At 44.3% G+C, this 21946-nt stretch overlaps 1 protein-coding gene across 1 annotated transcript in view; it reads right to left on the bottom strand.

Annotated features, from left to right (window-relative positions):
* The window catches only part of LOC121869998 (fibrinogen beta chain-like), a gene marked incomplete at its 5' end in the record, with an annotated part of 94718 nt that overhangs the window by 8413 nt on the left and 64359 nt on the right, over nt 1–21946 (bottom strand). Inside the window, one exon of the mRNA XM_042371681.1 lies at nt 5429–5570. Within this exon, the coding sequence (XP_042227615.1) occupies nt 5429–5570 (142 nt within the window). The remainder of the gene's footprint in view (nt 1–5428; nt 5571–21946) is intronic.

Genomic DNA, 21946 nt, shown 5'->3' with positions numbered 1-21946 from the left:
CCTTTATACACCTGGATCGACCCTCCACCTGCTTCCCAACCCTACCCCTCACACCTGCTCCTCAACCCTACCTCCACACCTGCTCCCCCACCCTACCCCTCCCTACTTCCCAACCCTACCCCTCCACACCTGCTCCTCAACCCTACCCCTCACCTGCTCCCCAACCCTACCCTCCACACCTGCTCCCCACCTACCCCTCCCCCACACCTCCCCCCACACCTGTCTGATAGCCTCATCATCCCTCCCTTCAATTGACCCCATTTCCTTACCTCACTAACGAGGCCCTTAGTTCACGCTGTCTCTGTCTTCGTGCTTGTGTTTGTCTATCTGTCTGTCTCTGTCTTTATTCTCCTGTTTATATGTATCTTTTCTCTCTATTTATCCTCATTGTCTGTCTTTATGTACGTCCTCTCTCTCTCTCTCTCTCACCAGGTAATGTCAGCAGCTGCCCCAAGTCGTAATACTGTGCTAATCGTTGTTAACTGTTGAAGTCAAGGACACAGTGAGGAACACGGAGGAAGGTATTGTAGTGGAGGAGGGCGAGGCCTGGTGGGGGAATGGGGGGATGGTGGGGGAAGGGGTGGAATGGTGGGGGAAGGGGTGGAATGGTGGGGGAAGGTGGAGAGCTGGGGGAGGGGGTGGATATATGAGATTATTGTTGGATCTTTTATTTATGCTACTAATACAAGCTTTCGTGTTTGTTTTAAATTCGTCATTGATTACTCTATTGTCAGGTAGGTGTGAAGTTGTGTTAATGTTTTAGCTTAAATAAATCCATTAATGGAGTCTAATATCTTCACTCACGGGGAACTTTCATGGTAAGAGTTCTCGAGTGTCAACCCTGATGCGTCAACCTGAGAGTCACTTTAAAGATCACACGGGCGTATTTTTTTTATATTAATTTCTGAGTATGAAAGAAAATTAAAATTATACAGTCATTTGGGTTTTAAAGCGTAATTAATTGTTTTTATGCTAATCCCATAGAATAATTAGTCATGTGTGCAGCAGGATGATAAATTATTCGTATTTAAGTCAGCAACACGTACGGCCTGTTTGTGTGTTAGGCTGGTGTCCTTTGTCTCTTCACCAACCTAATTCACAGTTTTTTGTCTCCTCCCTAACATCTCGGTACCACAGTTACTTGCTATACTGATAATATCTGCATCCACTCAAACTCGCCAGAAGGTCTTCAACGCCCACGTATCCCCGGCACATCGTTTACCTCTTGTGGTTTTCCCTCTCCAGAAAAAGTGTCAAATCTCTCACTGTCACCAGAAGACGCTCCCATAATTCACTATAAAAGAATGTCTCACTGTGTCTGGCACCCTCTCCACCTGTTCTATTAAGGAAAACAAACCAGCCAAACTCACCTACCTAACCTTCCATGACTAAATATATTCTAAAATTGTTAAGTTTGGTAAATAGTTCGGCTATAATAATGTAGTTCATTCATTCTACCTGTTTTAAAGGAACAGTTTATACAATTTTCACTAAATACTAAAAAAAAAAAGATAAATACGTGTGATACAACATTGGGATAAATAACTATACAGCGTAGGAAAGAAACTAAAAGGGAGGAAGAGAGGGAGAGGAAAGAGCCGGGGGAAAATAAGGGGATAAGTGAAGCACTCGCTGTGAAGTATTGGAACAAAGAAAATGTCTACAGGAAGAAGATTAGGAAATTTATTGAGAGTAAATTAGTCCCTGACTTGGCAGAAAGCGCGGGGACACGGCTGGCGGTGCAGGAGGCGGACGGAGGAAAAGAGGAAGGCGTAGAAAAGAACTATGGAGAGGAAAACAAAGAACATGGGAGGAAAGGGTAAAAAGGATGAGGAGAAGGAAGAAGAGGGCAGTATAGGGGAAGGAGCAAGAGGGTTGTAAAGGAAGAGGAAGAAGGCAGTAAAGGAGGAGGAAGAGGAAGAAGGTAGTAAAGGAAGAGGAAGAAGGTAGTAAAGGAGGAGGAAGAGGAAGAAGGTAGTAAAGGAGGAGGAAGATCATGTCAGTAAAGGAGGAAGAAGGAGGAGGAAGATGAAGGCAGTAAAGAAGGAAGAGGGTGAGGAAGACAAGCAAATTGATGTGAAATCTCCTTCATGAGCAATAAACGCCTTTGATCAGGTTGGAGGCCGCCCAGGAGACAGTGCAGCCATGAGAGATAGTGGAGTGAGCTAGGAGACCGTGTATAGCCAGTTGATAGTGTAGTGAGCTAGGAGACAATGTAGCCAGCCAGGAGATAGTGTAGCCATCCAGGAGATAATGAAGCCAACAGGAGATAATGGAACCAACCAGGAGATAATGTAGTCAACCAGGAGATAGTGTAGATAACCAGGAGATAATGGAACCAACCAGGAGATAATGTAGTCAACCAGGAGATAGTGTAGATAACCAGGAGATAATGGAACCAACCAGGAGATAATGTAGCCATAGAATATTACAATGTAGCCAAGAAATTTAGAAGCAACATCCTAGCCTTTGACGCTTTAAAGTCTGCTAATTCGTGTGTGTTTATTGTATGTCATAGTGGAGTGAATGAAAGAAATTGTTTTATATCTTAAAAATATTCATCTACCTGAAAATATAAGGATGCACCCATCTGTTTAAGATAAATAACCAGTGCAGACCCAAATTAACGTAATCTTAGCATTATTTTGTCTCCTAACTGGTACAAATTGAACGTTTCTAGTTAAGGAAGGAAGGTCTCAGTATATCTCTTGTGTTTTTTTTGTATGTTATCGTAAGGTAGAGTCTTGGTATAATTTCCATCTTATTCTGTGTGTTATTTCTCTATATATATATATATATTATCTGAAGATGACCATCAGGGCAATGTTTATTTTATGGACCTTTGTGCAACCGATCCAAAGGTAACTGATGACCGTATCTATTAGAAATCTTCGTATTTATTCCTATGTTCATTTACTGTGTATATTAGTGGGTATTTATTTCCATTGAATCTCATGTGAAAAATTTGTTTTATGTCTGTGATCTTTCGTGGACGTTGTTACCACAGTCGATATCCTTTAACATTATATTGTTATTTTACAGTAATATTTGCTCAGAAAACACACAAACCGTAATTGTTTGAGGTAAAATTAGTGGCACGATTGGAGCACACACTTTATCTTTTATTTTTCCAGAGTATAGGACGATTTTTCCAGGCTTAATGATGTTGTTTGTTTGAGAAAATGCACATTCTATTACCATCGAAATCAGGTTTCCACGCATTTACAAATACATTAATATCCAACGAAATTGATTGAATTATAATAACTTACACATATAAAAAAAACATTTCCTTTTAAAATTTGATAGTTGTAAAATAACACAGGATTATACATAAGTTTTGTGTTTCCTGGAAGTTGGTAACACTGACGTAGTTATTGATACCTGAGCTGTCATTAATTTTGTCTACAGGGCTTTGCAGGACCCACACCACACTGACTTAGTTGGTGATAAAATATTTCCGGATACTTTTCTAGCATCATAGTGATACGGATACATGCCCAAAGATACAAATGAAATCGTGTAACAAGCTAACAGTTGTCAGACCCACAAGGTAAAGCTGGCCAGGGACGAGAAGACAAGGTAAGATAGATAAATTTGTTTACCTTATGTATATCTATTGAGATCGATAATGTACACGTGTAATAATAGGTATTAATAAGAAAGTATGTATCTTATACGGTAATATGTCTTACAGCTGGTATGATTTTACACTATAAGCGATGTTTAGGGTTTAGTAGTTAGTGGCGTAAAACTAATTAGTGTTTAGGAAAGAAATGTTTGCATTGGGAGGTTCCAGCTAGATGCGTGAAGTCCAAAAAAAGAATAACATTTCGTTAAAAAAATATGGAGACAATGAAGTGATGAGGCGGCACATTCAAAGTAAGACATTTTTTTTTCATGTACGGGGTTTTAATCTTTATAAAACAAGCCTCTTAAAACACTATTTACTCTTATTTCCTCTCCGCCCCAGACTATTATTTAGGCTCTAAGCGGCTTTCGGAGTGGGAAATCGTACCAACAGTATACATATTATGTTTTTTTTTTTACAATACTGGGATGAAGTGTTGGTTGGTGGCTTCATAGTAAAGTTGCTTCAATGTACGATTATTTGACTGATTTGGAGTGAAATAAGGCTTAATATATCCTTAGAGTCAAACTATATTACAGTCATCCAGGTTGTGTTTTCAAGGCCTCCGACCCCAAGTTGGGAGCGTTCGTCCCGTAAGCAAATGGGGTACACAGATTCGATTCCCGCTGGATTCAAGGATTGAGTTCTCTTCATGTACAGTAGCCTTTATATACTCAGCACACTGTTGGGGTGTCCGTGCCACTGGTGGGTGATGTACTGTAGATCAGTCTTGGTGGCGCAGCTACCCTACGACCGTAGCTACCCAGCATCCGACCGACTGACTACCTTACACCATGATATATATATATATATATATATATATATATATATATATATATATATATATATATATATATATATATATATATATATATATATATATATATATATATATATATATATATGTACTGTATATACCTCTATATATAGAGGTATACGTAAAACCAGGATGAGTTAGGTTGTGCAGACTGGATATATATATCTCGCCATCAGTGAGAGTGAATGAATGTCAGTCAGTGACAGTCACGTATAGAGGGATATTGGCTGAGCTAAAAACTGATACACTCGTATTTCAGTTCTCGGAGACTCCAGCAAAAACATCCAAAGGTTTAGGCCGCCTTCACCAAGTGCGGGGAAGTCCACGCTCTCCCGACACCTTCCTCAGTCGTCGTTGTCAATTGCATCAACAAAAGTTAACTCGTGAAGATAATTTTTCATCGGACATATTTCCCTATAAACATTTTCTCATTTTTTTTAATCGACAAGTAACAACACTGTGCATGCTAGGTACTTCGCCCTCTTCTCAGTACACTTGTTTTATATAACTGACAGTGATATAAGCAATAAGGAAATTATTTTTTTGCGAAATTTAAAACGCGAATTCTATAGCGGTGTGATCAAGAGTGATATTATTAAGGGAAAATGCAGTAATATTTTTTCGTAGTAGGGTTAATAGTAGCAGTTGGACTGAGTTAAGGAAAACTGGTCAGTGATTTTTTTTCTCTCGTAACAGTGGGAATGAAGAAGCATGCCAGAAAAATCCCATTTATTTTGATATGGTTAAGGATGGAGGCCGGAGGGATAGTAGCTTAAATTATTTTTTTAGAAGATTTTTGTCAGTTTACACTTGTTTTTTGTTACTCGAGGAGTTAGTCTTCAAAAATGTACAGCTTAATATTTATTATTAAGTCTTCCAAGTTATTACAGAATACGATAGATATGGCTACTATTAATCTTGCATGGCTCCTCGGTTTGATTCGGACTGCTTATAAAAGAGACAAAGATAGGGTGACTTACCGAGCCAGTGTTCAGCTGTGGGGTCGCCAAAGCCAGCCTTGTAGTCTGCCCAGTTCCTGTTGAAGTCTTCCTGGGATGCCTGTTCCAACCTGGCCAGCACCACCGTCCACCCGCCACCATTGGTTGTCTGGTCACACCACACCTGTCAAAGAGAAAGTTAGAGTTAGCTGAGTGAAACTGGCTCAGTGTGGTTTGGCTGTTGGTTAGGTGTGTGAGGTTAGGGTTGGTTAGTTTGTGAGGTTGGTTAGGATGTCAAGTTAGGTTAGGATGTCAGGTTAGGTTAGGATGTGGGGTTAGGGTTGGTTAGTTTGTGAGGTTTGGTTAGGTTAGGCTCTGAGGTTATATTTGTTTAATCCAAGGGGTTAGGTTCAGTCATAGGTTTAAATTTAGTAAGGTTAATCCACAGGGTTAAATCTAGTGAGGTTAATCTATAGGGTTAAATTAGTTTAAAGTTAAATTAGGTTTTAATATTTCGTTGATTCGTCTCTGTTTATGTTTACTTAATATACTGAAGGTTGTAGAATACTAAACGTTAGGCCAGGGTCGTAGGTAGTACTTAAAGCTTTATTCTTGTGAGTTGCTAAGGTCAGAGTGTACGCCTGTCAGTTGCTAAGGTCGATTACTAAGGAGATGGGTACGTTTGACAGTCAGGTGTACGTTTGTCATTTACTAAGGAGAGGGGTATCGTACGTTTATCAGTTGCTAAGTTCAAGAACACGCCCATTACACTTGGAACGGTTGCTAAGGAGAGAAACAAATATACCGGCATCTAAAGCTCCTTATTAGACATTTTTGCATATTTTTTTTACGTAATACCATACCACGAAAGAATGTCAATAACACTATTTTATTTTCTCGTGTTCGTTGTGAATGAGACAGTGGGGCCATGTGTGGGTTGGTGGACACACTGTGAGCTTGTTAACATGATCACCTACTCTGGCAGGTTGATGGGACAAACACAACGAACCGAAAAACACTTACATCTCTGGTATCGGAAGTAAATAAAGTAAAAATACCAATAGAAATAACACCTGGGAAATTTATTATCGTCGAGGGAAGTATAGAATAAAAGTTGTATTTAATGTCGAAAAAGAATATTAAGAACGTAGATATTTGATATAATGCGTGTGAAAGCAGTACAGAGTTAAAATACCACAACGTATAAGTAAAAAAAAGTTCCTGACTTTTAATAGTTGTTGTTCAGTGTTAGAAAATGCCTGTGTTCTGTAAGACCTTGCTGTTGGGGCACATTAATACATTATATAACAAGAGTAACGCGTAATATTACTGTTTTGGAAGACTCTGGCAGCTAGAATTGCCCACAATGCAAATGTTTATTTTGCCTGTCATGTAATTTCAAATATATTTTGTAGTAGGTGGCAATAATGTTTGTTCATGTGTAACTGATGCTATTGTGTATATTTGTACTTTATTGCACTTGGATAAAAATGAAAGGGAAGCCTCGCACAATTAAACTAAAAGCGTTTATATCCGTTCGTTTTCGATATATTGTCCATTCAGTTAATGGCATTGGCTGAGAGGCAGAAATATATGCAGTGAGAATTACGAATTTCTGACACACAAGTATTGTGTTCGCATCCCGACCTGAAAATTATAAAGTGTTACACATTTTCGAGATTTTTTGTATATTCTATTTTACAGAACAGGAATGTAGTGACACTCACATATTAGTAAAAATACTCGGGTAACGTGAGATATTTTTCTTTAAGTATAAAAACAATGTAGCGACGCTATCACGTTAGTAAAGAAAAAAGTGAGATTTTTTCTTAACTAGTTGAAAAATGGAGGGAATTTGGCGCCTAGTTGAAATTGAAATTAACTTCAAATATCGGCTTTATTGGGCACCTTAGGCTACACCTTTATTTTTACTCCGGCTGGTCCGTTATTACCTCCAGGCAAGACTTTTACTGTATTAAAATGTCCTTTGTTGTTTGTGACACTGAATATTATTGGGGAAGAAACTGCGTGTGTGTGTGTGTGTGTGTGTGTGTGTGTGTGTGTATGTAAACTTTTGTACACCGAACATATAAGTCATGCATATAAATTGAAGCCTAATAAATCTTGCATGCGAAGTTAAACCTAGTAAGACTTGCATGTAAATAGAACCCTTTATAAGTCTTCCATTGTAAACAGAAGCCTTGTTAGTGACCCATGAAAGTAAACAGTAACCAATTAAGTTTTGCTTGTAAACAGAATCCCTTTATGGCATGTAAATAGAAGCCTCAAAGATACGCTTGTAAATGGAAACCTAACGTAGACATAAGCCTTACTACTGTAGGTGTTTTCGTAAATATAAATAAATGGAGAGTACCACGCATGCAAACCTACATAGCTTAGTCCATCCAACACAGACTACAAAATATTCCTCCTCCCCTCAGCATACGTTCGGAGGAGGAATATTGAGGAACGATGTATTCTGGAAAATATGAAGAGCTAGGGCGCGGTTAATTGGTATCCACTAACTTGTGCCATAATTTAGCGATGTGAATTCATATTCCTTTAGAGTTCCTGTAGGTTCCGGGGCTATTGTTTAATAATGCTTAGAATATGAGCATTAATTACTACTGCAATAACTAATTAAAGTAATGGTAATTTTGTAATAATAATCGTCTACATTATGATTAGGATGACCCACCCAAAATTCGTAGCCTAATTGCAGTACAAAATCGTCTTCTCTAGCCCCTGTATTTTGTATTTTTATTAGTTTCGTGAATTTGTAGTCTGAGTTTCGTTGGAGGGAGAATTATATAAGGGAAGGTAAGGTACACTGGCCATTAAATCAGTCTGTGGCGGTGGTGTGTGAGGAAGCACTGCCTCTCCCTTCTGAGTTATGGGGTTGTATTTTAACTCTCACTCTTTCTCAGTTTTTCAGCCCTGTTTCTCTCTCTCCTCCTCTTGTTTCATTCTCTTTCTCGTTTCTTTGATTCCCATATTCTCTTTTCTTCCGTAGTTTCTGTTTGTATTTTTGTAGTCATTGATTTTTGCTTATCTCTGTTTTTTTGTGTCGTATTCTTTCTCCCTTTCTCGTTCTGTTTTCTTGTTTCGTTCTCTATCTCTATCTCTCTCGTCTCTAGCCCAGCATATCGCTATCAGTAATTAGTATGTAAGCAGTGGGTTGAGCTGTGAACAGAATTTCCGGAATGGAATTAGAGTGGTGACGTTCAGGTCTTGCATATTCCACACCTTGACAATAACAACCCTAGCCAAAGCGTCATTCTGAATTAGTGTGGGAAGTAGAGGAAGAGTGTGGCGTCGAATCCGATGTATCGTTTAGAACCTTTTTAAGTCAAACCGGTATGTTGGTAAGTCAGTCCAATATGTTGTTTGGAACTTTTATTTTTATTTTTTGTAACTCAAACCTTTACGTCGTCGACAAGTTTTGGCTCAATCCCGATATCGCTCTCAGCTCGTCGATATTAGTTGGAGCGTTCGCCACTTTGTAAACATTTTGGAGTTGCAGAGATTCGTATTTTTATTACTATTTTTTGGTTTCTGTTCTGTTGTATTGTATAAGGAGTTTATTTTTTGTCTAGCCTTTGTGTTGCACATTATTTGAGTTTATGTAGTAATAATATAATGGGTTTGTAGTGCGTGAGAATTGCGCTTTTTATAATAGATGGGTTTGTGTAACAATTGGGTGTCTAATCTTCGGGTAAATTAATCTGTCGTGCCTAATATCATGGTAACATTGAGGAAGATAACAGAAAATATTATTGCTTTAGGAACACATCAACAGTCACTTGCAATCGACTGGTCACCACGGACGCCAGCAACTGTGAGTGAGGGAGAGTTGGTCACAAATTACCTCCACGTCTCGCTGCCTCCAGGGGACACACACACACACACACACACACACACACACACACACACACACACACACACACACACACACACACACACCAGTCTGTTTATTCGTCATCGTGAGAACAAGTGAGACCATAATGTAGGTGTGTCTGTGTATGTGGTCTGCCCGCCGCCCTGGAAATACCATTATGTCAGGACTGTTCGGGGCCTTTTGTGGGTCTGTTGGCCGTCTGATTGACAACTGATGACCAAATGGACTCGAAACCTTTTGGGCGGGGAAGGAAGGAGGAGGGGGTCTGTTTGGCGTTTCTGTCCAGCCAATCACAAGGCCATGGTGTGTGTGGGGCCCAGACTGTTTTAACATTGACACAGTGAGAGGAACAACATTTACACAGCAGCAGTAGAGGGAGGAACAAAACGGAGCATCCTCAGAGTGTACATCCTGTGGGGGGGGGGGAGGAGGTCCAATAAGCGCGCGGTCTTTTATTGGCGGCATGGACCAATCAGTGAACGTTTTGCCCGGATAGACGTGGATTTTGTTCTTTCTATCTCCCTCCTTCTTCCTCCCCCCCTCACTGGTGTAGTAATTACCTAGCTTAAGGAAGATCGATGAAGTGTTTGATGATAAGTGGCGAGGGTAGGCCAGTGGTGCTTCTGCCTGACCACACACACACACACACACACTCTCTCTTGCTTCTCTAATTTGGGATAACTTATGGTGAAACAAATCTGCCTCTTCCTCCTTTTTTCTTCTTCCTCTTTCCCCTCCCCTCCTCTTACCCTCCACTCCCCTCTCCTCCCCCTCCTCGTGACGTGATATTGGCTAAGATAAAAGCTCCACCCGCTGCTGCAGTAAGCCACCACAGTATACCTTTATATGTAAAAAACAAACATTCCTATAATTGTATACATGTATAATAAATTAACCAAACAAAATCTAGCTCACTGACGGCCGCATCAGATTTGTTATTAGCTGTTACGGGATTTATCATTATTAGCGTGTCTGCCTGGATTAATCCGTCTCTGTGTTCGTGGGTTAATTATCAATATCAGCGACTGTTTCTCGGCCAGCTATCAACATTCGCCTCTCTAGTTATACAATAGGTTCGTACTCGCCTCATATTATTTTAGCGTTTTTTTTTGTGTTCTTGTTAGGACTGAAAACATTATTTTTTTTTACATTCCTTTGCCTAGATTCCCTGTCATGTCAATCCCCTGGTTCTCTCTCCCTCCCTTACCTCCTCCCAACCACGGGTATAACACACACACACACGTACACTTTAGAGAGTGTTCCCAGCCCAAACACTTGAAAAACAACACCCAGACAATCCTACACTGATTTCATTCTCCTAATTGGGGCTGCCAGAGTGTATAAATATGTCTCCTAGCTATTTCAACAAGATTACACTGAGACTTTAACCTTAACTAGATGTCCTGATTTATACCCACTTACCGGGGGTGAGGGGGGGTGGAGAAGCACAGTCTTGCCCCCCACACAGGTATATTAAACCCGGCAATAATTTTGGTTTCTTCAGGTTGGTGCTGGAGCCAAAGCGACGCAGGAATGTTTATGTTTACATTATTTTCCCGCGTCTTTTGTGCCGCGCCGCCGCTGCACGTGTTGGGACGCTGCTCGTGACTCGCCCTGAATATATGACCCTGTAGCCACACACGCATTAATAGTTTTTTATCTCTCTTTCTCTCTCTTGCTTTCTTTCATTCTCGGCCATGCAAGCGCGCTCGCATAAATACACACACACACACACACACACACACACACACACACACCTCGCTTTCCTTTCTTTCTCACTTACTTGAATACACACACACACACACACATATATACACATACACAAACGTACGACCATGCATTCTCGAGCACATAAAGAGAACCAGGTACAGTATACACTTTCTGAAATACACACACATACGTGCCAGAAACCTCCCTGTGATAAATTTAGAGGGAATTATCGATTTTTTTTTTGTAAATTCTTTGAGAACTCAGACGTATGAAGCGAGAATGACTATATAACTATGATATCACGTAAGTCAGCAACACACAGCTCTTGAAACGCCTCGCAGTCACCAGCCGTCACCAACACTCCACCATAATACATTCACACACCTAAAATGAAATCACTCAATCGGGGTTTTGGAATATCGCGCGGCGGGAAGACTGAGTTTTTACGGATGGACGGACTAGCGGACGGACAGACGGACACCATCACCAGGGGAAGGGGGGGGGGGTATGAGGAGGCCTATCTACCTAACCCCAAGTTAAGATTTCTGTAACTAACTTATTTATTCGTCTTCCTCACTCGTGAATACAATTATTTCATTTTGTCGATAAGTTGCCCGGTAGTATTTGATTAGTTATAGATACACTTTGTTTTTGCTTTTTCAGAAGAGTAAAAAAGACGTTCAATAATTCAAGACTCACGTAATGTTGTTGGTAGAATGTTGGAACGCGTCGTACACTTAGGAGCAAGAGGCGTGTGAAAGAGGGTATGTATAGGCTCTAGGAAGACATTAGTTTTAGACATGTATCTCACCGTGTCATCATTCTGCAACTCCTAACAATATAATCCTTCGTGATAGAATGTTGGAACGCTTCAGACAGTGAGCGGGAGGGCGTGTGGTGGTGGAGGTATTTTACATCGTACAGAAACTCGTGAATTCCCTGTGTTTAACCGCCGCTGCCACCCCGCCCACCCCGCCACCCTGCCACCCCACAACAAAGTGAATACTGTTCTTAAGGCTCGAGAGACGAAACACGTAGAGGACTCTCACTGGGATATGATACTGTACTTTATTTTATATTATTATTATTATTATTATTATTATTATTATTATTATTATTATTATTATTAGTAGTAGTAGTAGTAGTAGTAGTAGTAGTAGTATCATTGCTGTTTTATCATTATTTTATTATTTTTATTATTGTTATTATTGTGTCGGATATACGGAGTGGAGCGTAGTGTGTGTGTGTGTGTGTGTGTGAGACGACTTACAGTACATGTGGCCGTGAATGGTCAAGAGTGTGGTTGGTGATGCAAGTCAGCCCAGGTGTGGTTGTCTGTTTGATGGTGTGGTTGTGTGGTTGTGTGGTTGATAGTGAGGGCCAAGGTTATCTTCCTACACCTCGCGGGGGTGGTTGTGTGGTTGATGGTGTGGCTGGTGGTGTGGCTATCTTCCCACACCTCAGGGGGGGGGGTGGTTGTAATGGTTACCGCTCCCGTCAACCGCACGGAAACTGATCGAGAATTTATCCCATTTTGGAATCGATAGCGAGGAGGAAGAGGGGTGGTGGAGTGGGAGGGAGGAGTGGGAAGGGTGGTGGAGTGGGAAGGGTGGTGGAGTGGGAAGGAGGAAGTAAGGAGGAGGAAAGGGGGAGAGTGGGAAAGGGTGGTGAACTCTCTCTCTCTCTCTCTCTCTCTCTCTCCACCCTCGCCCTCCGCCAATCTCTCCGTCCGTCCGTCCGTTTGACTAACAGTCTGCCCAACCATCCTTCCGTCCATCCGTCAGAAGAGAGAGGCCTGACCTGTTCCTATTGGGGGGACCTGGGAGGGACCTGTGTTTTGTTTCCGTCTGAGGAGGAGGAGCACGTTTCCGTCTCTCCACCTAGAGAGAGAGGAGCCACCTGAGGAGCACTTAGGAAGGAGTGTCTGGACTTTAGAGAGGGAGAGGAGCACTGGGGGGGAGGGAGAGGAGCACTTAGGGGAGGGGAGGGGAGCACCTAGGGAGGGAGGAGCACCTAGGGAGGGAGGAGCACCTAGGGAGGGAGGGAGGAGAGCACCTAGGGAGGGAGTGGGAGGGAGGAGGCAGCACTTAGAGGAGGAGAGAGGAGGGAGCAGCACTTAGAGAGGGAGGGAGGAGCACCTAGGAGGGAGGAGCATTAGGGAGGGAGGAGCACCTAGGGAGGGAGGGGAGGAGGAGCACCTAGGAGGAAGGAGTAGGAGGGAGGAGCACCTAGGAGGGAGGAGTACCTAGGGAGGAGGAGGAGCACCTAGAGGGAGGAGTACTCTAGGGGAGGGAGGAGCACCTAGGAGGGAGGAGCACCTAGGAGGAGGGAGGAGCACTTTAGAGGAGGAGCACCTAGGAGGGAGGAGCACCTAGGGAGGAGAAATGAGGCATATTTATTTACCTACTTGTTTTTTATTTATTTATTTATTTATTTATTTATTTATTTATATATATATATATATATATATATATATATATATATATATATATATATATATATATATATATATATATTTTACCATGGTACAAATGTAGTGGGAATTTGTTTCTGGTCTGTCTGTCTGTCTCTGCCTATCTGTCTTTCTTTACGTTTGTCCGTCTGTCCTTCCGTCCGTCATACTGATAGTTAGTATTTAGTGTATACTGTCTAGTAACATACAGACAGACAGACAGACTAGAGGAGAACTGTAGGTATACAACTTGCATGATTTAACTTGACCTTGACGTGCTGCCTACCCACACAAATGTTCAAGGCCGAGACCCAAAATGTTCATGGCTGCAAGAAGGGAGGTGGAGAGAGAGAGAGAGAGAGAGAGAGAGAGAGAGAGAGAGAGAGAGAGAGAGAGAGAGAGAGAGACACGCCCTTCACTGTACAATCTGCTGGAGGAATTGACTGTAGTAAGAGAGGCGACAACCTTGGCACGAACACCAGCAGAGGGAAAACTGGGCGTAATGTGTGTGTGTGTGTGTGTGTGTGTGTGTGTGTGTGGCGGCAATAACACGAGGTGCCAGCTGTGATGGTCATTCTAACAACGCCTTTTATTTTCTTTCTTTCTTTCATTCTTTTTTCCCGTATGAGTTTACACTGTGGCACTAAGGTGGAAGTTTGGGCCGTGGCACTGGTAGAGGTTTGTATGTTTGGCACCAGTAGTTGATAGAGAAGGATTATTATTATTATTATTATTATTATTATTATTATTATTATTACAGAGAACGCTTCTTGTTTTTGTTCTTGTTCTTGTTCTTGTTCTTGTTCTGCTTCTTCTTCAATATCTCCCCCGACATCAGTATTACCACACATGAGACAGTAAATGGACGGGTGTAGAAGCAATATTATGAACTAGATGGTGAGGACAGATCATTTTGGTGTACTTCCCGAGGCCAATATCGCCACTGGTGAAGGGGGAGAACGATAGAAGAAGGCGAAGAAGAAATAGAAAGACGAGAGTAAAGGCGAGAACGTTTACATAAAGCGGAATTATAGGACCATCGGGTTGGGTGACCTGGATTGTGACAGTTGGTGTGGATGGGTGGGTGGTTGTGGGTGTGGTGGTGGGGTGGGGAAGCCCCCCTCTTCTCTCAGCATGAGGATAGGCTAGGAAGGAGGGGAGGAGAGAGGAAAGAGAGAGGAGGAAAGAAGGAAGGAAGGTGAAAGAGAGAGTGAAGGAGGGGAGGGAAGGAAGGAGGAAGAGAGGGAAGAAAGATGAATGTCAGACAGTATCGAGGTTAAGGGATGAAGGATAAGGCTTACCACTCAGGCGTTGTTGGTCCGTAAGCTGAGGAGTGTGTAGGGGTGGTGGTAGTGGTGGTAGTAGTAGTGGTGGAGTGGTAGTGGTGATAGTAGGTGGTAGATATATCTCTTTATCAGTCAGGGGTTGTACAGAGAGAGAGAGAGAGAGAGAGAGAGAGAGAGAGAGAGAGAGAGAGCCTTAAGGTGTGGCACAGGTGAGACAGTCAGTCAGGTAGAACCAAGGTGAGGTGAGGAAGAGGAGGAGGTGGGGAGAGGAGAGGAGGTGGTAGAGGTGAGGGATACACTTTATATACAACATCAACAACAGGAGGGATTGATCTGTCTAGTTCAGTGACTCTCTCTCTCTCTCTCTCTCTCTCTATCTCTCTCTCTATCTTTATTATCGTCAACCCCCTCCTCTCCCCCCCTCACCTTCTCCGAGTTTATTTATTATACCTGTTGATTAAAACACCTTAATGTTACCTGGAGTGGTTAGGTTAGGTTAACATTGAGTTAATATAAGTTTGTGTTAGGTTAGGTTGAGTTAAGTTAAATAAGGTTAGGTTAGATTAAAGTTAGGTTAGTTTAAGTTAGGTTAAATTAGGTTAAGTTAGCGTTAGGGTGCTTAATTATCAGGTGACATAAGCCGCCCAATCATCAAGTGTATTAAAGATGAATTTGTTACGTTTCCTCACATTATAATCGTTCAAGAGTATTTTGTAAGCATGAACAATATTCTCTTAATTCTTCGGTCACCTTCTAAACGATACAACGATCTTAAGTGTTGATCAGTTACCTAAATACAAGGGTCAAATAGATTACATTTACCTGTCTTATTTGTTTACCTTGATGGACAGGTGAGTGAGTGTTGGTTTGTACGTGAGAGAGAGAGAGAGAGAAGGGAGGGGGAAGAAAGAGAGAGAGAGAGAGAGAAGGGAGAAAGAGGGAGAGAGAGAGAGTCGTTATTAACAGGAGTCTATCTACTTGAATGGAGATAGGCAGGGTAGGGTAGGACTGGGTAAGGTAGGGCAGGGTAGGGTAGGACTGGGTAAGGTAGGGCAGGGTAGGGTAGGACTGGGTAAGGTAGGGCAGGGCCGGGTAGGACTGGTGGCCGGGTGTGACTCAGCTGAGGGTGTTGGTGGTGATGGAACATATCCTCCACACCAACTACACCTAAACTGCTATTGTCCTCCCAGGGCCAGCCGCTGTTGTGGCCCTCACCTCTCAGGGCCAGCCGCTGTTGTGGCCCTCACCCCACCTCTCAGGGCCAGGCGTTGCTGTGGCCCTCACCTCACCTCTCAGGGCCAGGCGCTGTTGTGGCCCTCACCCCACCTCTCAGGGCCAGGCGCTGTTGTGGCCCTCACCTCACCTCTCAGGGGCAGACGTTGCTGTGGCCCTCACCTCACCTCTCAGGGCCAGACGTTGCTGTGGCCCTCACCTCACCTCTCAGGGCCAGACGTTGCTGTGGCCCTCACCTCACCTCTCAGGGCAGGTTATTGAATAATACCTGAACATTGTATCACAAAGTAAAATTTGAGAGATAATTTGTGGGTGTGTTGCGTCACTCCGGTGTTGCTTGGGGGGGCAGCACTTGTTAGGCCATTTAATGCACCATGTCCGTGAAGACAGGACATGCGGCCCACCACCACACTGCCTCTACAAGCACTGCCCCACTGCCTCTACTCTGTGTATGTATGTATGTATGTTTGGTGTATGCATGTATGTAGAGTATGTATGTATGTATGTATGTATGTATGTATGTATGCATGTATGTACAGTATGTATGTATGTACAGTATATATCAGGTGCAGCTCAGGTTCTCAACTGGCTCAGTCATGTTAATATTGTTATTATTATCCTCTCTGTATCTGTGTTCTTCTGGCTAAATAAACTGTCTCAAAATCAATATAATTAAGGTAGTTTATTATGACGTGTGATGATGGTTGTGACGCCCCTCCTACGAGAGCCAGGGTCAACTGTGGTGATTAGGTGTAGTGGTAAATATGACGATAGTGGTAGTAGTAATGGTAGTAGTAGTAGTAGTAGTAGTGGTAATGGTAGTAATAGTGGTAGTAGTAATTATCATTTTAACACCTGTAATATTGGTAATAATGATAATAATAATAATGTACACAAGCAATACAAGGATAGTGTGTGTGTGTGTGTGTGTGTGTGTGTGTGTGTGTGTGTGTGTAAGGGAATACGACACCTTCCTAACTTAGCATTATAATACGTCCTTGGGATGATTCTAAGGGGGGGAGAAGGGGGAGAGGCTAATATAAGGGGTTACATAGAGAGAGAGAGAGAGAGAGAGAGAGAGAGTACATCATACGCCCGCCAGTACAGAGAGCGCTGCCAGCCACCCCGTGTGAGCCAACGTGTCGTACGGCATCAAGAGGGAGGACTAAACTAAAAGTGATTCGTGAGGGCTTCAGGGGCGGGTACCTAGCGCTGGTAATTATGATAATATGTAGGAGTGCAAGTTCCCTGCCCTCACTCCTTCCTTCCTTCCTTCCTTCCTTCCTTATTTACTTCTTCCTTCCTTCCTTCCCTCCCTTCAGTAATCCCTAATCGTCCCTCCCTCATTGCCCTCTCTCTCTTCCTTTTCCTCCTGTTTCTACTCCTCCCTCCTACTCTTCCTCCTCTTCTTCCTCCTACTACTCTTCTCCTCCACCACCTCCTCCTCCTTTTATCTCACCTCCTCTTCTTCCTTAAGTAGAATCAAGACAGGTGAACTAGTTACGTCCCCCCTCACCCCCCGCCGACAGGTGTTGGTGGTGATGGTAGTGATGGAGGGGGTGATGGAGATGGTGGAGGTGATGGTAGTGATGGTGATATATGGTAGTGATGGTGATGGTAGAGATGGTGATGGTGGAGGTGATGGTAGAGATGGTAACGATGGTGATGGTGGAGGTGATGGTAGAGATGGTAGTGATGGTGCAGGCGATGGTAGAGATGGTAGTGATGGTGCAGGTGATGGTAGAGATGGTAGTGATGGTGCAGGTGATGGTAGAGATGGTAGTGGTGGTGCAGGTGATGGTAGAGATGGTAGTGGTGGTGCAGGTGATGGTAGAGATGGTAGTGATGGTGCAGGTGATGGTAGAGTAGTGATGGGCAGGTGATGGTAGAGATGGCAGTGGTAGTGCAGGTGATGGTAGAGATGGTAGTGATGGAAAGCAGGTGATGGTAGTAGAGATGGTGATGGTGCAGGTGATGCAGATGGTAGTGATGGTGCAGTGATGGTAGAGATGGAATGATGGCAGCAGGATGGTAGAGATGGTAGGTGATGGTGCAGGCGATGGTAGAGATGGTAGTGGTGGTGCAGGTGATGGTAGTAATGTGGTGGTGTGATGGTAGGATGGTAATGATGGTGCAGGTGATGGTAGAGATGGTAGTGGATGGCAGGTGATGGTAGAGATGGTAGTGATGGCAGGTGATGGGTAGAGATGGCAGGATGGTGACAAGGCCCCAGGAATGAACACAACACATTTTTACTTTGAATTTTTACATACATTTAGGGAGCTGAGTCTCCCTCCATTAGTGGTGCTGTGGGGGGAGGGGGAGAAGGAGGAGGAAGAAGAGGAGAAGGAGGGGAGAAGGAGGAAGAGGAGGGGGAGGAAGAGGAGGAGGAAGAGGGAGAGGAAGAAGAGGGAGAGGAAGTGAGGAGGAAAGAGGGGAGGAAGAGGGAGGAGGGGAAGAGGAGGAGGAGGAAGGAGGAGGAGGAAGAGGAGGAGGAAGAAGAGGAGGAGAAGGAAGAGGAGGAGGAGGAAGAGGAGGAGGAGGAAGAAGAGGAGGAGGAGGAAGAGGAGGAGGAAGAAGAGGAGGAGGAAGAGGAGGAGGTAGGTGCTTTATGGGTTTGTAAGGGAGGAGAGGAAGAAATAGGGAGACACTATGTTGGGTAGGGGGGACAGGGAGGGAAAGGGGGTGGGGGGGGAGTGAGGAGGGGGAGAGGTTAAACGTCGCCTCGTGTTGTTAAGTGTAGGTGCTCAGGACTTGCTCTTGTTCTTCCTCACTCCTACCTCTAGCTAAGTACCTCCTTCTTTCCTTCCCTCCTTCCCACCCTCCCTCTCTCACCCTACATCCTTCTTCCTCCTTCTCTTCCTCCCTCCCTCTCTCCCTCATTCCTCAGCATGCTTAACACTACTTCTCCTTCTCTTCACCTGTTACCTGGCTGTGTTACCTGTACCTAGTTACCTGGGGGCTAGGCTATGCGTGTTAACCTGTGTGCCTTACTGCTTGGGGCCGCCTGCGTCTTGCTAATGGCTGCTTGCACGAGCCTTCACTCACCTGTTTAGAACCTGGAGCCACCTGGTAATCTGCTGTCTAATGGCCATTGTCTGTCTGTCTGTGGCTGAGGTGTCTGTCTGTCTGTCTGTCTGTGGCTGAGGTGTCTGTCTGTCTGTCTGTGGCTGAGGTGTCTGTCTGTCTGTCTGTGTGGCTGAGGTGTCTGTCTGTCTGGTCTGTCTGTGGCTGAGTGTGTCTGTCTGTCTGTCTGTCTGTCTGTGGCTGAGGTGTCTGTCTGTCTGTCTGTGGCTGAGGTGTCTGTCTGTCTGTCTGTCTGTCTGTGGCTGAGGTGTCTGTCTGTCTGTCTTTTTTGCGCTATGTACTTGAAGTTCTTTAGTATTTTAGGTGTGTTTGTCTCTTGGTGCTTGAGGGCAGTGTTACTTGAAGGAGTGTTACTTGAAGGAGAGTTACTTGAAGGAGTGTTACTTGAAGGAGTGTTAATTGAAGGGTGTTACTTGAAGGAGAGTTACTTGAAGGAGAGTTGCTTGAAGGAGTGTTACTTGAAGGAGAGTTACTTGAAGGAGTGTTACTTGAAGGAGAGTTACTTGAAGGGTGTTACTTGAAGGAGAGTTACTTGAAGGGGTGTTTCTTGAAGGGGCGTTGCTTGATGGGGTGCTTGAGGGAGTGTTACTTAGATGTGCTTGTTCCTCACCTGGCCAAGAGAGAGAGAGGGAGAGAAGAGAGAGAGAGAGAGAGAGAGAGAGAGAGAGAGAGAGAGAGAGAGAGAGAGAACACGCCATTATCATAATTCAGAAACTTGACCTACTGGTACCTGAGGCGGTGGTAGCGAGGCGCCCTTACCCTTTGATGTCCTCCCTTAGTTATCCTCCCTGGGTCCCTTACCCTTTAATCTCTCCCTTTGATATTCTCCCTGACATTCACCCCCTGATATTCTGCCTGGCACTCTCCCCCTGGCACCCTCCCTGGCACTCTCCCCCTGGCACCCTTCCTGGCACTCTCAGTCCCTGGCACCCTTCCTGGCACACCTCCCCCTGGCACCCTTCCTGGCACTTTCTCCCCTGGTACTCCTTCCCGGCACTCTCCCCTGGCATCCTTTCCTGGCACTTCCCCTGGCACCCACCTTCCAGCCTGCCATCAGATCATTATAGTGGCGTCAGGCGACCAATCAAAGAATCAATCCACTCGTGTTGTTGTTTATCGAATCGTGTGTGTGGTGTGTGTGTGTGTATGTGCTGGAAGCTCTGTGACAGGTTGAGCTTATGACACACACACACACACACACACACACACACACACACACACACACACACACACACATACATACACGCACATACAGAGTTGATAATTTGTAAAACTGTAACTCAGATACTATGATACTTTTAAGAAGATGTGGGTAAAAGGGGGGGTGGATGTGGCAGGGGAAGGAAGGAAAGAAAGGAGGAAATGGACTATGGCTACGAGGTGAAGGAGGAAAGAGAGAGAGAGAGAGAGAGAGAGAGAGAGAGAGAGAGAGAGAGAGAGAGAGAGAGAGAGAGAGAGAGAGAGAGAGAGAGAAAGAGAGAGGTATAACCAGTCACAGTATAATTGAGGCCGGACCATCCACCCCGCACTTGAGCCATCACTGTGACGCCACGGCTATACAACACCTCATTAATTAACACCTTTCTCATAACTCTACCTGTAATGATCTTAACTACAGGACACGTGTACCTGTGGAGGGGGTGGTGGGGGTGGAAGGAGAGGAGGGTAATAAGCTGGTGTAAGGTGGATGGGTGGTGGTGGTGATGGTGATGATAGTGATGATAGTGATGGTGTATGGTGATGTATGGTGATGTCTGATGATAGTGATTATGGTGGTGTGTGGTGATGGTAGTGAGGGTGTTGGTGGTGTATGGTGATGATAGTGATGATGGTGCTCTCAAACGCCATGTAACAATCACTATAAGAAAGTGTGTCAGGACCCCCAAGACTGTCAGCTGTGTGTCAGGACCCCCAAGACTGTCAGCTGTGTGTCAGGACCCCCAAGACTGTCAGCTGTGTGTCAGGACCCCCAAGACTGTCAGCTGTGTGTCGGTGGACCCCCAAGACTGTCAGCTGTGTGTCAGGACCCCCTGCACTGTCACCTGTGTCAGCACCTCGACACTCAGAGCCCCCACGCCCAGTCCGTTTGGTCAGTCTGTCTGTACAAATGCATTTAGAGGTCAGTTGAACGTGTGTCTGGGGGAGGGGAGAACAGACGTGTATATGACCTGGTTTGTGGTGGCTAGAGGTGGAGAGAGGACTGTGTGTGTGTGTGTGTGTGTGTGTGTGTGTGTGTGTGTGTGTGTGTGTGTGTGTGTGTGTGAGTGTGTGTGTTAGAGTCCCTTTTATTCACCCTTTGATGCCAACCCTTTCTTCCCTTTCCCCCCTGGCACTCACCCTTTACTTCCCTTCCTCCCCCCTGGCACTGAGTATATAAAATTTGGCGGGCTCTCTCTCCCTCGTACACCGCCAATTTCGGGAATTATTTTGACGGCAACAGTCGGCACTAAAACTGGGGATGTGACGGAGAGGAAAATATTAAGTTTGGTTTATGGTTGGTGACTCTCTCTCTCTCTCTCTCTCTCTCTCTCGTATCTTGAGCCAGGGCGTTCTTCTGGGGCTGTTTCCTCGCTGTCGTCAATGAACGCCTCGATAAGCCGGGCGTCCATCATAGCTGCCGGCAAGTGAACGCTGCGATAAGACGGATACAGTGGAACCTCCATTAGACGGACACCTCCCTAAAGCGGACTGAGAAATGAACGCTGCGATAAGTGAACGGGGGCTACAACTGAACGGTATAATGAGTGAACGCGCCGTCCCACCCCCCCTCTCCCAAATAAAGCAAGTGAACTCTCTCTCTCTCTCACGTGCATTATCATAAATATGGTACAAGGCGAATTAGCAATTGGCAAACGCATTTAGTTAATGAAGGTGGGGGGGAGAGGAGAACGTAA

Source organism: Homarus americanus, unplaced genomic scaffold, assembly GCF_018991925.1.
Source record: "Homarus americanus isolate GMGI-L3 unplaced genomic scaffold, GMGI_Hamer_2.0 scaffold14467, whole genome shotgun sequence".
In the NCBI taxonomy this organism is placed as follows: domain Eukaryota; kingdom Metazoa; phylum Arthropoda; class Malacostraca; order Decapoda; family Nephropidae; genus Homarus; species Homarus americanus.
The sequence above is the reverse complement of the archived record's forward strand: the minus strand, read 5'-3'. Positions and strand labels throughout refer to the sequence as shown.